The 17,618-nt window shown below is 43.2% G+C and overlaps 1 protein-coding gene across 1 annotated transcript in view; it reads right to left on the reverse strand.

Moving 5' to 3' along the window:
* rtn1a (reticulon 1a) overlaps positions 1-17,618 on the reverse strand; it is a 47,053-nt gene that overhangs the window by 21,317 nt on the left and 8,118 nt on the right. The window contains exons 2-3 of the mRNA XM_071327699.1: positions 3,788-4,504; positions 2,864-3,547 (exon numbers count right to left, since the gene is read on the reverse strand). Coding sequence (XP_071183800.1) covers positions 2,864-3,547; positions 3,788-4,504 — 1,401 coding nt within the window. The remainder of the gene's footprint in view (positions 1-2,863; positions 3,548-3,787; positions 4,505-17,618) is intronic.

The raw sequence follows: 17,618 nt of genomic DNA on the forward strand, positions 1-17,618 counted from the left end.
TAGGTCCCACCAGGATGCATTAGCAATGCAAATGACCTGACAAAGCTCTAGGGTGTTTCCATGACAGCGAAGGCTGAAAATATTTAGGATATCTCAGATTGTTCTGGCAATTCTCACAAATAAACTTCATTAGGAGGAAGGATGTTTGACATGCTTTTTACATTTGTGTCACAAACCATTTTTGAGTGGCAATTTTAGGTCCTTTTTAGACCTATACATGCCTCCTGTAAGGCCCTATGATCTGTGAACCGTACATGATACAGACAACATCTTGATGTCATTATACGCCTTATAGTGTGATCTAAAATATGGAGTATGTCTTGATTCTGAAATATAATTTTTCACATTCATTTATTCAACAATAAAAATATGAATATGAATATCTGAAAAGTACCCTTTCTGATTTTGTTAATTTTAAGACATTGTTTGGAACGATATACTCTACAAGTACATCACATTTCCAGAGTGGGCTCTCTGGAACCACCACCAGCACCACCAACACAGTGAATGGGAAATGGAATTCAATGGGTGATTTGCTGAATGAGTAATCGTAGAGGAGGGCTGTGACTTCATGAAAACTTAGATCACAGAGGCCTATAATAACTCATAAAATCAATCATAACATCTCTTATACATCCCACATCTCAATACCACGTAAACAACATATTTGGTCTTGCCCACATTAAGTACACTTTTTAAACCAACCAGGGATTTTTGTAAGGCAACAAAGTCAGATTGCAGCTCTAACAACACCTGGTCTACAGTTGGGGCAATGGCAATTAATTACCTATAATGTCAATGTCTATGTATAAAACGGGTCATATCATTAAAATGACCAGAGAGCCCACTCTGGAAATTTGACGTGTTTGAAGAGTATATTGCTACAAACAACATAATATTTTTTGAATGTGAAACTGAAATTTGAGACAACACTATAAGGAGTATAAGTACACCAAGATGTTGTATCATGTATGGTTCATGTACAGGTCTAAAAAGGGCCCAAAATTGACACTTTCATCATGATTAAAAAATAAATAAATTGTGATACAAATGTACAAACCATGTCAAACATTCTTCCTCCCAATTCTACTATGTGAGAGAATTGCCAGAACAATCTGAGATACCAAAAATATTTTCGGGCTACGATGGCATGGAATTGCCACAGTGATGCATGTAGGCGTGTAAGGAGCTGAGTGCAACACAGACCACGTCTAAACAGTGTCTGTGTGCTTGGATAGAGAATAACTATATCATCAGGATTTTGAATGTTAACATTGACCCCTCTATTTCAGTGACATTGGTACAGTCTGTGCACAGACAGCCTTGTCGACATCCCACTCACACTTTCTGCTAGCTGCAGCCTTGAGAAAGCTCTCTACCACGGCAACAGACAATGGGCACAAAATATATGAGTCTGTGCTGTGCGCCCCCCTTGGACGGTGTTGCCATGGCAACTTCTGCGGAGCTGCACAGGCCGTGGTACATAATGTCTGCTCTGCTTGTCTTCACTCTCCAGCTTACACACGGACCTCTGTTATAGTCTATGGTGCCCTGCACCACCTAGTGGTGGAGGAATATCAACTTCATCAAATTGGTTGACCTGCTTTTAGAGATTCGAGAACCTTCTTCTGTTTGTAAACACCAGGAGAGGGGAGGGGCTTCGACTTTTCCTCAAGCACATCAGATGTTTTAATTTCTCTTTATTCTCCCCATCTGAATAAGGAATGTCAGTTACATACTATAGGTGGATATTGTGCTGTGACAGCTAAGGAACCATAAGATAATAAGTGAACTGTGATATTTTTGTCACTGCATCTATCTGCACATCAAATTAATCCTCCTAAGCGTAAATTGATGTGTGTGCGCCCCAGATTTGACATCACAGGATTACATAAACCCACTATTTACAACGAGGATGAAAAAGAAGCAAACAGAAGAAAGACAACTAAGTGCCAACACAAAATGTCCGGCTTTACTCACAGAGAACTCTCTGGCTCAATGTGGTGCAAAGTGGTCTCTGGCGTGATCTGTGATGATGTCTGTCTGAATGAGTTAGGAGACAAATGGCCTGTTTGGGATGTGGGAGTGAGAGAGTCAGGGCTGTTTCAAAACAATTCTATACATATCCAATGAGAGTGAGGGATTAGTTGATATCTTTAATGATGTAGAGGCTCAGCCTCTGTTGATTGTCATCATAAAAATGCTGGCCTCAGACATGTTTTGTAACTATAGCCTACCACCAGAGGGAAGCAGATCTTGAAATCATGCAGCAGCTCAAAATCCAAGATGCTCACACCCACCACAGCACAGAGAGAACGGAACTAGCCGTCTCATAGCAACCCTTTTTATTTCCAACCTTGTCAACACAGCCGAGATAACAACACTCTGACCTTCCATGCTATCTCTTCTGATGCATCACACACTCAGGGCAGTAAAAACAGTGCATGAACAACCTACTGTTTTAGAGGGATTCCATTGTCATAGCAACAGCCTGGTAAAAGACATGCAGTTACTAGTGTTAAAAAACGGCAAACCACACAGCCACTGGATTCTCCACTGACAAACAAATGCACCGACAGATACCGTACTACCTGTTCCATAAGATGGTAGAGACATTTCTGGAATGTTGTGATGATATATAATGCAAAGGCAACACAACTGCAACAAGGAAAGATATAAAGATAACACGGCTTCAAGGAGGGATAATAGTGTAGTTAGGTAGGTTAATCACCACAGATTGTATGTTGGAATGCAGGCTATAAGAGTTAATGGGCAGCACTATTCCAAATTAAATAGGCTACAGAATACCATATAAAATTCTGTATCAACAGATGAGGACAAGTTGATGAATTACAGGACTTACCTTTCTGTTTGTCAAAGCCCTCCATAAAGACTGGCGTAGCAGGTTTGGTCAGGTCTCCCTTCCCCTCAGTGATGTGCTTGTCATCCAGGAGGGGCCTCTCAGACCTCACCTCCGGGGGCACGGCAGCCGTGGGGGGCTTGGGCTTGGTGGGGAAATCCTCTTCCATCTTCATGGGGCTCTTGCTCTTGTCATTGGATGATTTCATCATGGAGCTCGTGACAGGCTCGGCTGGAACCACCTCTGGGGCAGGGCGGGCGGGGGGAGCAGCGGTGGGGATCAGAGGTGAAGGGGTGTTGACCCCCTGTTTGGGGCCGGACCCCTCTCTCTTGGGGCTCTCCTCATTGGCAGACTCGATGAAGAGCTCACTGTCCAGTTCAGCCTCCCTCTCCTCCCTCAGGATGCTGTAGGATATGGGCCCCTTAGCGCTGGGGGGATTGTCGAAGGGGTTGCCAGTCTGGCTGAAACCTCCCTTGCTGCTGGGAGGCTGCTCAAAGGGGTTGTTGGGGTTGTTACTGGACTTGGTGCTGGGGAGGCTCTGCAGGGGAGGATCCTCAGAGACCAGCTCTATCTCAGAGTCCCCCGACTCTGCACTACTGCCCTCCTGCTCCCTGGTCTTGGTGGAGCCTGGGGTTGGCTTGCTGCTGGGGACAGCCTTGAACAGTTCTTGGGACGGAGATTCTTTCTCTGCACAGAGAGAGAGAGAGAGAAAGTCAGGGAATTAGAGCATTAATAAGAAACACTGAATTAATCTTTAAAATGTTTTTGTCCTTTTATTTGTAAACCTTAAAACCTTTAAAATCTTTACCAAACTTGAAATACTGTATTTCAAATCATAGCTAAACCATAGTCCAAGACCATTGACCATGTTGATGGTGAACTCTCTAACTCACTAGAACACAGTAGGAGAGTGTGGGTGATAGCTACCTGTTGGGGATGCATTGGGGGAGGAGTTGGGGCTGTCGTCCTCTGGCTCAGAGAGTGTAACCATGGGAACGCCCTGCAGCCCCAGGCTGAGGATGTTGTCAGACACATTGGCCTGCGGGGGGGTGGGTTTGGCAGAAGCAGGGGGGTGGGACTCGGTCAGGGTGATCTTCACAGGGCTAGCGGTCTGAGGGGTGCCCAGGTTACGGTAGGAGCGGTAGTCAGACAGCTCCTCATCCTCAGAAGGCTCCTCTACGTAAGGGAAGGAGTGCGAGTCAAGCGCCGGGCCCAGGTTCTCTTCCTCTTCCTCCTCCTCAAGTTCTGCAGGGCTCTTATCCATGTAGCCTCCCAGGGAGTCCAAGCTAGACAGCCCAGTGTTTACTAGGTTATGCAGGGGCCCCTGGCTCTGGTGCTGGTTGTGGACATCATCACCATGGCTGATATCCATGTAGTTGTAGGCCTCGGTCTTCGACTCGGAGCCCTCCAGCAGGGACTTGGGCATCTCATCAACCAGGTCAGTGATCGTCTTGGTGTTGGAGGAACCAAAGATGCTGTAGGAGTCGAAGGTGTCCTGGGAGGAGGGGCCAGAGGAGAGCTTCAGATCATCAGACAGGTAAGATGCATCCTGGCCTGAGGGATGGCTCTGATTGGACAGGAGCGAGGTGTACAGGTCACCATCATCACTCATGGGCTTCCGGAAAAGGTCAGACAAGGCGTCACCTAGAAGGAGAGGATGGACAGTGGATTTAATCACAGATCTCAATTGGATAAGGCAAACTTAAACATATGGAAAAGTGGATAGATGAAATAGGCAGAAGATAGCATCACAGGCAACATAACATGTCATTGATATATTTCAGTCAAAAGTGAACTGGGGCAAATATGACAATGCTGCGTTAGAGCTGAAATTCTTCAAAACACGTTCCAATCAAGTTGCAATGTTGAATTGAAAATAATAACAGGATTAGGTTACATATGTGTACTCCAGGCCTGATAGTGGAGATGTGTGGGATCGTAGGGAGAGTATGGGAATCAGCTGGGAGATCTGATGGCGGTGCAGATCAGTGATGCAGCACTAACAGAGGGCACTTGTGCCCTGAGCCATACAAAGGGGGATTGTTCAAACCCCAAAACTCATCCCGTCAGCTATAAATCCTCACTGAGGTACGGGGGATGGGTTCTATATTCAAATCAACTAAAATTGTATTTGTCACATGCACTGAATACAACAGGTGTAGACTTTACTGTGAAATGCTTACCAACAATGCAGTTCAAGAAAAAAAAAAAAAAAAAATTAAAAATTAAATAAAACTAACACAATAAATTAACAATAACGAGGCTGTATACAGGGGGTACTGGTATCGAGTCAATGTGCGGGGGTACAGGTTAGTTAAGGTAATTTTACATGTAGGTAGGGGTAAAGTGACTATGCATTGATAATAAACAGCGAGTAGCAGCAGTGTAAAAACAAAGGGGGAACGGGGGTGTCAATGTAAATAGTCCGGGTGGCCATTTGATTAATTGTTCAGCAGTCTTATGGCTTGGGGGTAGAAGTTGTTAAGGAGCCTTTTGGACCTAGACTTGGCGCTCCGGTACCGCTTGCCTTGCGGTAGCAGAGAGAACAGTCTATGACTTGGGTGACTGGAGTCTTTGACAATTTTCTGGGCCTTCCTTCCTTCCTCCTTCCATTCCCATCTCTCGTTTGTATTCATAAATCTCCTCTGACAAGATGGCCGATTGTCACTGAGGCACACACACATACTACTGTACCCTATCATTTTCTGTGTGACCTTCCACCTACGGTACGGCCTGTCCAGTACGGCATGAAGGCTACCACAGTATGAGAGCGTTGCAAAATGCAAAGGAATCCCAACAACAGAAATTACGAAAGAGTCATCTTTTGTTACCCTCCATGTGTCGTCTACCGGCAAAAATCCAAAGCTTTTAATGTGAAAATAAATATTTGGTTTCAGTGACCTCAGTAGAAAATATTTACAGTGGAGCCAGCCAACATTTCTGTGCAAAGTTATTGCACAGGGCATTTCCATCGAAAATTACCCATGAGCACCAACATGTGAAGTTCATAATAACACATCAAATTGCATGTCAAATGAAAGATAAGAGTCTATATTTTTGGGAAATGAAGGAATAGATACATTATTCAACCTTTTTCAATCTTAAAAATTAGGCATCAGTAAAGGCTCTGATTTCTAGATAAGCAGATGGAAAAGGGGACTTAAAAGGCATCAGAATACATCAAAACACAAGAATGCTGACAAAAAGACCCCTGCCAAGTGCCAACTAATATAGACTCATTTTGTTTTGGAGAAATTGTTTACCTTCTGTAAGTTTATGAAATATTGCCTTGTACCTTGTAATTCCGTACCCAATTGTCATACTTGAGTAAAAGTAAAGATACCTTAATAGAAAATGACTCAAGTAAAACTGAAAATACTACTTGAGTGAAAAATACTACTTGAGTGGAAGTCTAAAAGTATTTGGTTTAACATCTACTTAAGTATCAAAAGTAAATTGAATTACCTAAATTTACTTAAGTATCAAAAGTAAAATTAAAAATCATTTAAAATTCCTTATATTAAGCAAATCAGACGGCATCATTTTATAAATAAAAAAAATTACGGATAGGCAGGGGCACATTCCAACACTCAGACATCATTTACAAATGAAGAATCAGTATTCAAAATGTAACTAGTACTTTTGGGTGTCAGGGAAATGTATGGAGTAAAAAGTACATTATTTTTTAATTAGGAATGTGATGTTGGATTAGGAAATTGTCCAAAATATAAATAGTAAAGTGAAGTACATTTTCCTCCCAAAAACTACAGAAGTAGTAATTTAAAGAATTTTTACATAAGTACTTTACACCACTGCCAAAAACTCACATATCTTTAAGAGAGTATTTAATTTCTCTCCCTCATGAGGGAGGATGATACAAGTCCACAGAAGTAACAAGTAATGATAGACCTACCAATTACAGTGATTTTACTGATTATATACATTTTGTTTATGAATTATTAAGAGATTAAAACTTGTAATTCCATTACCAAATTGGTAACGGAATTACTGAAACTGAATTGGGTCACCTGCTACTGTCCTCCCTTCTGGCATATGGTTATGTTCAGCTCATAACTATTCCTTGTCTTTGTTGTCTGCTGGTCAAACCAAGAGGGTCTGGACAACCCTTCCCTCTCTCTCGCTCTCGCTCTCCCTCTCCAGTTAATGTCACCTCTCCCAGCTCTTACTACCCATAAGCACCGACCGACACCGGACATCCATGGACGTTGAAAAGTAGTTGAAATTTTGTCAGTTTCCCTGTTCCACAGACCGACCCGACTGGACCCAATTTGAACCAATCATAGACGTACAGTATGTTTCATAAGTATGAATAGCACAGTACAGTGGGTAGAATACAGTATATTGTACTGTACTCTACCAAACTCTACTCTGCTATGCTGTTTTGTACTGCACTGTACTCTACTGTGCTGCGCTGTCCAAACTTGTGAAACATAAGAATGACATTCCTATCCATAATTATGCATCTCTGTAGTACAGATCAGGGACCCATGATGTAATTCCGTGACCTGGTGTGAATCCACTTTACTTACTGTAGTTCCATAATCAAAATAGATTTTTTCAAACTCTAGGTGCCATGCCACAGCTGATACCCCATTCTTTCTGCAGACATCTTTGAATCTTAATTGGTAGCAGATATTTAACAGTTTTTGGAAAACATGTTTGCATAATAACCTGAGGGAGATTTTACTGTAATTACATTACCAAAGTTTACATTCTTCCATTAAATTAGTTTTAGTACATTTTTCAGTGGCAATTGTGAAAAGTAGACCCTATGTATGATTCGTTAAACTTTTAAATCAATGGTTTTAGTTTGGCACACATTTTAAAGTGAAAAAAAACTGAGTCAAAGCGCAATGACGTTACCGTGGCATTGCCCCACACAGCTTGCACAGACAGTGGGGCCCATTGCTGGAATGTGTGCAAAGCCTAGTTTACTCCCCCGCTAACTGTGCTGTGAGCGCCTCCCCTCGCTCCCCAGAGCTGCTCTCCACTCTTTACCTCTCACTGGGCAGCAGTACCTCTATAAATAGGCTGGATCCAGCTGCTGGGGTAGGTGAGGATGAGGAGGTGGGGGAGGGATCGGGGATTTACATAGGAACCTTCAGGCTCCCCCAGAGGATGTAGGCTGAATACCCTACGGGTCAGGATGTCCCATCCCTCCCCATTAGGGTTACACATTTTGGAGAATATTCAGAGGTGGAAACTTCTGTGGGAATAAACTGGAATATATGGAAATTAACGGGAATATATGCAAATTATTATTAATACTTAAATGTCGATGTGTTTTGCATTGGATATATTTACCATATCATATGGAGCCAGAAAGATAAACCTTTTACCATATAATAAGTAGACATAATTGCAAATGATTAAATCCTTCCAAAATAAATAAAAACAACTATTTAGTTACGAATTGAACTTTAATTAAATTAGTTGAGTCTTCACATGGAATGATTTCACTGAACAACAAAAGAAAGGGAATATTAAATGATCCATCGCATCTCCCAAAAACGTTTTCAACATACATTTGTAAAATAATAGTCCAGAAACTAAAGCTTTGGTTGTCTTCCTCTCAGGCTTCCATGTCTTCTCCCTGGACCTCCACAATGTCCACCTCTTGAACATCAGACTCTGAGGCCTCATCTTCACTGTCACTTTCCAACCTTGTTGAGGATGGCTCGTTGTCAGGCTCACCAATTTTCCAACCCCTGTATTGGTCAGCCTGTTGCGTGCTTTGGTGTGTGTTCCCAAATAAGGACCAGTTGCGCTCTGAGGCGGCTGATGTTGGTGGGATTTGGAGGATGAGGGAGGCAACAGGAGAAAGAGCCTGAGATCCACAAAGTCCCTTCCACCAGGTGGCTGATGAGATATGTTGGCACGACTGCCATTTTGCATCTCCATCCCAAAGCCCTTGCTTGGAAGTGTACTTCGCCAGACTGCCAAGAACCTTGCCTTCATCCAGGCCAAGGTGGCGAGACACGGTAGTGATGACACCATAGGCCTTGTTGATCTCTGCACCAGACAGGATGCATACTTGGGGTCCAACATGTACGCTGCGGCGTGTATGGGCTTCAGGCAGAAGTATTCACGCTTTTTGATGAATTTCAGAACTGCAGTTTCCTCTGCTTGGAGCAACAGTGAAGTGGGCAGGGCAGTACGGATTTCTTCTCTTACATCTGCAAGCAGAGTCTGAACATCAGACAGGATGGCATTGTCTCCCTCAATTCGTGCAATGGCTACTGCTATAGGTTTTAGGAGTTTCGGGCTGCTTACCACGCTCTCCCAAAATGCATCATCCAGGAGGATCCCCTTGATGGGGCTTTCCATATTGGCAGACTGTGACACGGCCATTTCTTGGAGAGACTCCTTCCCCTCCAGGAGACTGTCAAACATGACGACAACACCACCCCAGCGGGTGTTGTTGGGCAGCTTCAATGTGGTGCTCTTATTCTTCTCACTTGGTGAGGTAGATTGCTGCTATTACTTGATGACCATTCACATACCTAACCATTTCCTTGGCTCTCTTGTAGAGTGTGTTCATTGTTTTCATTGCCATGATGTCTTTGAGGAGCAGATTCAATGCATGAGCAGCACAGCCAAATGGGTGTGATGTGAGGTTAGGACTCCTCCACTTTAGACCAAGCAGCCTTCATGTTCGCAGCTTTGTCTGTCACCAGTGCAAATACTTTCTGTGGTCCAAGGTCATTGATGACTGCCTTCAGCTCATCTGCAATGTAGAGACCGGTGTGTCTGTTGTCCCTTGTGTCTGTGCTCTTGTAGAATACTGGTTGAGGGGTTAAGATGATGTAGTTAATTATTCCTAAAGCAAAGCAGTGCGACACAAACAACACAGAGTTACACATGGGATAAGCAAACGTACAGTCAATAACACAATAGAAAAGTATATATACAGTGTGTGCAAATGTAGTAAGATTAGGGAGGTAAGGCAATAAATAGGCCATAGTGGCGAAATATCTACAATTTAGCAATTAAACACCGGAGTGATATATGTGCAGAAGATGAATGTGCAAGTAAAGATACTGGGGTGCAAAGAAGCAAAACATAAATAACAATATGGGAATGAGGTAGTTGGGTGGGCTATTTACAGATGGGCTATGTACAGGTGCAATGATCGGTAAGCTGCTCTGACAGCTGATGCTTAAAGTTAGTGAGGGAGATATAAAACTCCAGCTTCAGTGACTTTTGCAATTCGTTCCAGTCATTGGCAGCAGAGAACTGGAAGGAAAGGCGGCCAAAGGAGGAGTTGGCTTTGGGGATGACCAGTGAAATATACCTGCTGGAGCGCGTGCTACGGGTAGGTGCTGCTATGGTGACCAGTGAGCTGAGATAAGGTGGGGCTTTACCAAGCAAAGACTTATAGATGACCTGGAGCCAGTGGGTTTGGCGACGAATATGAAGCGAGGGTCAGCCAACGAAAGTGTACAGGTCGCAGTGGTGGGTAGTATATGTGGCATTGGTGACAAAACGGATGGCACTGTAATATTTACATTTACATTTAAGTCATTTAGCAGACGCTCTTATCCAGAGCGACTTACAAATTGGAAAGTTCATACATATTCATCCTGGTCCCCCCGTGGGGAATGAACCCACAACCCTGGCGTTGCAAGCGCCATGCTCTACCAACTGAGCCACACGGGACCACCGTGTGGCTCAGTGTCTATTATGTAGTAATAGACTACATCTAATTTTCTGAGTAGAGTGTTGGAGGTTATTTTGTAAATGACATCGCCGAAGTCAAGGATCGGTAGGATAGTCAGTTTTACGAGGGTATGTTTGGCAGCATGAGTGAAGGATGCTTTGTTGCGAAATAGGAAGCCGATTCTAGATATCATTTGGATTGGAGATGCTTAATGTGAGTCTGGAAGGAGAGTTTACAGTCTAACCAGACACCTAGGTATTTGTAGTTGTCCACATATTCTAAGTCAGAACTGTCCAGAGTAGCGATGCTAGACGGGTGGGCGGATGCGGGCAGCGATCGGTTGAAGAGCATGCATTTCGTTTTACTAGCGTTTAAGAGCAGTTGGAGGCCACGGAAGGAGTGTTGTATGGCATTGAAGCTCCTCTGGAGGTTAGTTAACACAGTGTCCGATGAAGGGCCAGATGTATACAGAATGGTGTCGTCTGCGTAAAGGTGGATCAGAGAATCACCAGCAGCAAGAGCGACATCATTGATGCATACAGAGAAAAGAGTCGGCCTGAGTATTGAACCCTGTGGTACCCCCATAGAGACTGCCAGAGGTCCGGACAACAGGCCCTCCGATTTGACACACTGAACTCTATCAGAGAAGTAGTTGGTGAACCAGGCGAGGCAGTCATTTGAGAAACCAAGGCTGTTGAGTCTGCCGATAAGAATGAGGTGATTGAAAGACACGAAAGCCTTGGCCAGGTTGATGAATACAGCTGCACAGTATTGTCTCTTATCGATGGCAGTTATGATATCGTTTAGGACCTTGAGCGTGGCTGAGTTGCACCCATGACCAGCTCGGAAACCAGATTGCATAGCGGAGAAGGTACGGTGGGATTCGAAATGGTCGGTGACCTGTTTGTTAACTTGGCTTTCGAAGACTTTAGAAAGACAGGGTAGGATAGATATAGGTCTGTAACAGTTTAGGTCTAGAGTTTCTCCCCCTTTGAAGAGGGGGATGACCGCGACAGCTTTCCAATCTTTAGGGATCTCCAACGATACGAAAGAGAGGTTGAACAGGCTAGTAATAGGGGTTGAAACAATTGCGGCAGATAATTTTAGAAAGAGAGTATCCAGATTGTCTAGCCCAGCTGATTTGTTGGGGTCCAGATTTTGCAGCTCTTTCAGAACATCAGGATTTGGGTGAAGGAGAAATGGGGGAAACTTGGGCAAGTTGCTGTGGGGGGTGCAGAGCTGTTGAGCTGTTGACCGGGGTAGGGATAGCCAGGTGGAAAGCATGGCCAGCTGTAGAAAAATGCTTATTGAAATTCTCGATTATCGTAGATCTATCGTGGTGACAGTGTTTCCTAGACTCAGTGCAGTGGGCAGCTGGGAGGAGGTGCTCTTATGCTTACATTGCCTGTGAGCATCAGAGGGGAATCAGTTCAGAGCCCAAAAAAAATCTGATTCCAGGAGGACCATGAGCTGTTGCTATCGATAAGGTGTCTGATTCATAATTTCCACCTTGAATAGAAGTAGAGGGACTTTTGTCAGAGGTTGCTTGTTGTGAGCGCTGAGGGAACTTTATGCACTTGGCCAGATGATTCTGCATCTTTGTTGCATTCTTCACATATGATTTGGCACAGTATTTGCAAACGTACACTGTTTTTCCTTCTACATTAGCTGCAGTGAAATGTCTCCACACATCAGATAGTGCTCGTGGCATTTTCCTGTAAAGATTAGAAAAAAATTGTCAAAAAATAAAATAAAATTCCATGTACAGATAAATAGTTAAGCAGTTTGATTAAACAACTCCTTTGTAAGATACATTTTTTTAAATGTAACATGTATGGAAATAGGTGAATTAATACTCCTCAGTTAGCAGGCTCAAGCAAGCTAAAACCCACATGGTAGCAAAAATTAACTAGCAGAAATTGTTAACAAGTTAGAAATTATTTAAACACACTTTTCTGTAGGCTACTATTTACTAGTTGACAAATAATCATGTACGTCATATAAAATATATTCACCCCACCCAGTATTGTAATCAAAACTTACCAGAAAGCATGTAGTCCTTGGCTCAGACAGTGTAGTAGTGTGGGCTCAATAGCATCTCATTAGTGTGCAAGATCTTGAGAATCAGCTGTACATGTGATGGAAGAGTGCACTGCTCATGTGATGGAAGAATGCACTGTGCATGCAGAGGGTTGCAATGCCATTGAATTGGGGATAGTTAACCAAAATATGCTACAAGACCTAGAATTGCCTTATATGTATCCCACAAAAAAAGATTCACTGTTATAAGCTAACTTTTTTGATGAATTTAAGCAAAATTCCCCAAATTCCCAGGCTTAACTTCCGGAAAAATTCAGGAAATTTACTGCAAAGTTTCTGACCCTTTGCAACCTTCCTCCCCATCTTTCCTTGAATGGCCGCCTTCCTTCCCCCTGTTCTGTTGTGCCTGCTGGTCCTGCTCCCTCTCCTCATGGCATTAGAAAATGTCTACAATGTCCTTAACAATACATCTTACAAAACACAATGTCATGAACACTAGGCTAAACCAATGATGCAGAGACACGAGACAAAACACTAGATGAAAAAACATGGTGAGTTCCTAAGCAGAGCAGCATGGCAGCCCTTTGACACACTGCAGTAGGTAATATTCTGTTAAATAGAGTAGACAAGGCAGCACATGAAGTGTCTGAGCATTATCAGGCTGTTCCTAAAGCAGATGGGAACAGCTGTTGCTGTGGTTTCTAGAGTTCAATAGGGTTCACGAAGCCATACTGACAGCCAGTCAGGCTCCTAATGTATAATCCTCTTATGGCTCTCCTTTCCCCCCTGTAGGCCCATTCTGCTATCCCCCTGACAACACCAGCAGCATAATCTACCATTGGACAGAATTGGACAGGACTCAGGACTCATAAAGACAACATACTGTGAACAGAGGTGACCTCTGGAACTGGTTGCAGAAGTCCCCTTGATTCATGGCAGTGGGTAACACGCACCCCCCCATATTCTCTCTCCACACTGCTGTCTGCTCTAGAGTCTGACAGTGACGTAGCGCTGAGCAGTTACTTGCTTACGACCCGCAGAGGCATCTAAGATGCAGAATGATGAGAATAGATGGGCTGAGTGTTCAGCAGACAGACATCAGGCAGCAGTGGCAATACGAGTCTGCTCAGACAGACAGGGAAGCTGTCTACTGAGCCACATCAGCATACAGCAGCAGTGGACATTGTGGCGCAGCAGCAGCACCCAGACAGTCAGACATTGAAAAAACCCCACAAGACCAAGCTCATTCAGATCAGATGTGACAGCAAGGGAATTCTCATTTCAGAATTTGCCACATAACATAATCATGCTTCTGAGTGGATAACACATTTAAAGAAATCATTTCTGGTGGATGCGTTGTGAAGGGGTAATTCCACGTTAACGGAAATACGCTTTGACTCGATTTGTCACTTGAAAATGTATGTATGCCAAACATATGCCTCATAAACCATATAACTCTATGCACAAGTCCCAGATCTGTACTATATAGAAATGCATAATATGATATGAATATCATTATTTTCCTGATGATAGGTAAAGAATGGTAGAAATATGCAATATCCTACATATTTGGGTATTATTCTACACACTGGCTATTATTGTAATGAGCTACGCCCCCAAACAAGACCACATTTGGTTGGTCCGGACCAGACCAAATCTGAAACAATCATAGACGTCTATATTTCATAAGTTTGGACATCACACAGTACAGCACAGTAGAACACAGTACAGCCAGTAAAGTAGAGTTCAGTACATTATACTGTACTCTACTTTAGTGTGCTCTACTGTAGTGTTCAAACTTGTGAAACATCTACATCTACGATTGGTTCCGATTTGGTCTGGCCAAAGGATGGTTGTTACAGTAAATGGAAAGAGGGTAGGTGGTAGGTGTCAATAAGAGCCCGGAGAGGTGGCGTTAACTGTAGCGAGAGAGAAGAGTGAGAGACAGCGGCAGAGAGAGAGAGAGGGAGTGTCAGAGGATATCCAGACTGTTTTCACAGTCTTGCTTTTGACCACCAGATGACAGAAAGTGTAACGATGTGCTCTAAGGGTCGGGAAGCAAGTTCAGGGAGTGAGTGTTTTAATAAACAAAACAAGAAACACTAACAGCACAGACATGAAAATGAAACAGAAAAAATGACGCCTGGGGAAGGAACCTGTCACGGATCCCTCTGGAACTTTCATTGCGCACACCTGACCCCTATTCCCACTGATTGTATTTGTATGTATGTGCCCTTTGTTCACCATGGTGGGGTCCATTATTGTTACAATGTCCGTTGGTGCATGTGAGTACCTGTGCTGTGTGTTTTGGGCTTTCGTACAATTGTGGATTGCGCAGATGATTACGGGTCTCGTCCCGTGTGTTAATCATCGTGTGCGTGTGTTATTTATTCGAGGTACTCCTCGATCTTTTGTTTGGGTTTCAACCCTGTGTGTTGTATACGTGTTTGTTTGGTCTTCGTCCCCGTGCCTTTACACGGCACGCCGGAATTTGGGGTATTATTGTTATGAGAATTTCGTTATCAATGTTCATAAACTTAAATTAATCTACTCAGTCTGCAACCCAGAGTTTGTAAGACTATGGTTGAATTTAGACAGAGTCCCAGCTTACAATAGTGAACATGTTTATTCACGAGAGCACTCTGAAGTCCATTATACAAAGACATCCATTTTATAACTTGCTCCTTACTTACGCACATACTTCCACACAAACAGTAGATAGCCGACAGTTCCATTCCCCCGAGATTAGGGAAACCTTGAGAAGTACTCCCTGTCCTATCATAAGTTTCTCAGAGTTCTAGCCAGGTCGGGTCAAACACCATTTAATTGTTCTCGGTATTTTCTTAGGCACACACATACACACACATTTCTCTCCCTCACAGGTCTCTTCTGAACCTAGTTGGGCTTACGTTTAATACTTTAATTATTCCTTATACATGCTACATAAACTATAATCACTAATAGTTCGGTTTCAGGGTGGAATTATTAAATCATTATCTTTAAACACATAAATTCCCTTATCAATTATAAAAAACCCTATTACGCATTCCTGCGTCTGTCTCCTGAATCATTCATACCAGCGTGACAGAACCAAAGGGAGTGACACAGTGGGGAGAACAAGTATTTGATACACTGCCGATTTTGCAGGTTTTCCTACTTACAAAGCATGTAGAGGTCTGTAATTTTTATCATAGGTACACTTCAACTATGAGAGACGGAATCTAAAACAAAAATCCAGAAAATCACAATGTATGATTTTTAAATAATTAATTTGCATTTTATTGCATGACATAAGTATTTGATACATCAGAAAAGCAGAACTTAATATTTGGTACAGAAACCTTTGTTTGCAATTACAGAGATCATACGTTTCCTGTAGTTCTTGACTAGGTTTGCACACACTGCAGCAGGGATTTTGGCCCACTCCTCCCTACAGATCTTCTCCAGATCCTTCAGGTTTCGGGGCTGTCGCTGGGCAATACGGACTTTCAGCTCCCTCCAAAGATTTTCTATTGGGTTCAGGTCTGGAGACTGGCTAGGCCACTCCAGGACCTTGAGATGCTTCTTACGGAGCCACTCCTTAGTTGCCATGGCTGTGTGCTTCGTGTCGTTGTCATGCTGGAAGACCCAGCCACGACCCATCTTCAATGCTCTTACTGAGGGAAGGAGGTTGTTGGCCAAGATCTCGCGATACATGGCCCCATCCATCCTCCCCTCAATACGGTGCAGTCGTCCTGTCCCCTTTGCAGAAAAGCATCCCCAAAGAATGATGTTTCCACCTCCATGCTTCACGGTTGGGATGGTGTTCTTGGGGTTGTACTCATACTTCTTCTTCCTCCAAACATGGCGAGTGGAGTTAGACCAAAAAGCTCTATTTTTGTCTCATCAGACCACATGACCTTCTCCCATTCCTCCTCTGGATCATCCAGATGGTCATTGGCAAACTTCAGACAGGCCTGGACATGCACTGGCTTAAGCAGGGGGACCTTGCGTGCGCTGCAGGATTTTAATCCATGACGGCGTAGTGTGTTACTAATGGTTTTCTTTGAGACTGTGGTCCCAGCTCTCTTCAGGTCATTGACCAGGTCCTGCCGTGTAGTTCTGGGCTGATCCCTCACCTTCCTCATGATCATTGATGCCCCACGAGGTGAAATTTTGCATGGAGCCCCAGACCGAGGGTGATTGACCGTCATCTTGAACTTCTTCCATTTTCTAATAATTGTGCCAACAGTTGTTTCCTTCTCACCAAGCTGCTTGCCTATTGTCCTGTAGCCCATCCCAGCCTTGTGCAGGTCTACAATTTTATCCCTGATGTCCTTACACAGCTCTCTGGTCTTGGCCATTGTGGAGAGGTTGGAATCTGTTTGATTGAGTGTGTGGACAGGTGTCTTTTATACAGGTAACGAGATCAAACAGGTGCAGTTAATACAGGTAATGAGTGGAGAACAGGAGGGCTTCTTAAAGAAAAACTAACAGGTCTGTGAGAGCCGGAATTCTTACTGGTTGGTAGGTGATCAAATACTTATGTCATGCAATAAAATGCAAATTAATTATTTAAAAATCATACAATGTGATTTTCTGGATTTTTGTTTTAGATTCCGTCTCTCACAGTTGAAGTGTACCTATGATAAAAATTACAGACCTCTACATGCTTTGTAAGTAGGAAAACCTGCAAAATCGGCAGTGTATCAAATACTTGTTCTCCCCACTGTATATAGGGCAGGTGATGGAGTCCAGATGAGTGTCATAAAGCGCATATCGATGATGACAGGTGTGCGCCATAACGATCAGCCTGGTGACCTAGAGGCCGGAGAGGGAGCACACATGACAGAAAAAAAAAAATTGCAGTAATTCCGTTACCAATTTGGTAAGAATTATGAGTTTTAATCACTTAAGACTTCATAAACAAACTTGGTATTAGTAAACACTAACTAATTGATAGGTCTACCTTTACTTGATACTTCTGTGAACTTTCATTATCCTCTCTACTCATAAACTTCTAATCTAATATGGGAGAGAAATTACAACATATCTTAA

Source organism: Salvelinus alpinus, chromosome 9 (genome assembly GCF_045679555.1).
Source record: "Salvelinus alpinus chromosome 9, SLU_Salpinus.1, whole genome shotgun sequence".
Classification (NCBI taxonomy): Eukaryota; Metazoa; Chordata; class Actinopteri; order Salmoniformes; family Salmonidae; genus Salvelinus; species Salvelinus alpinus.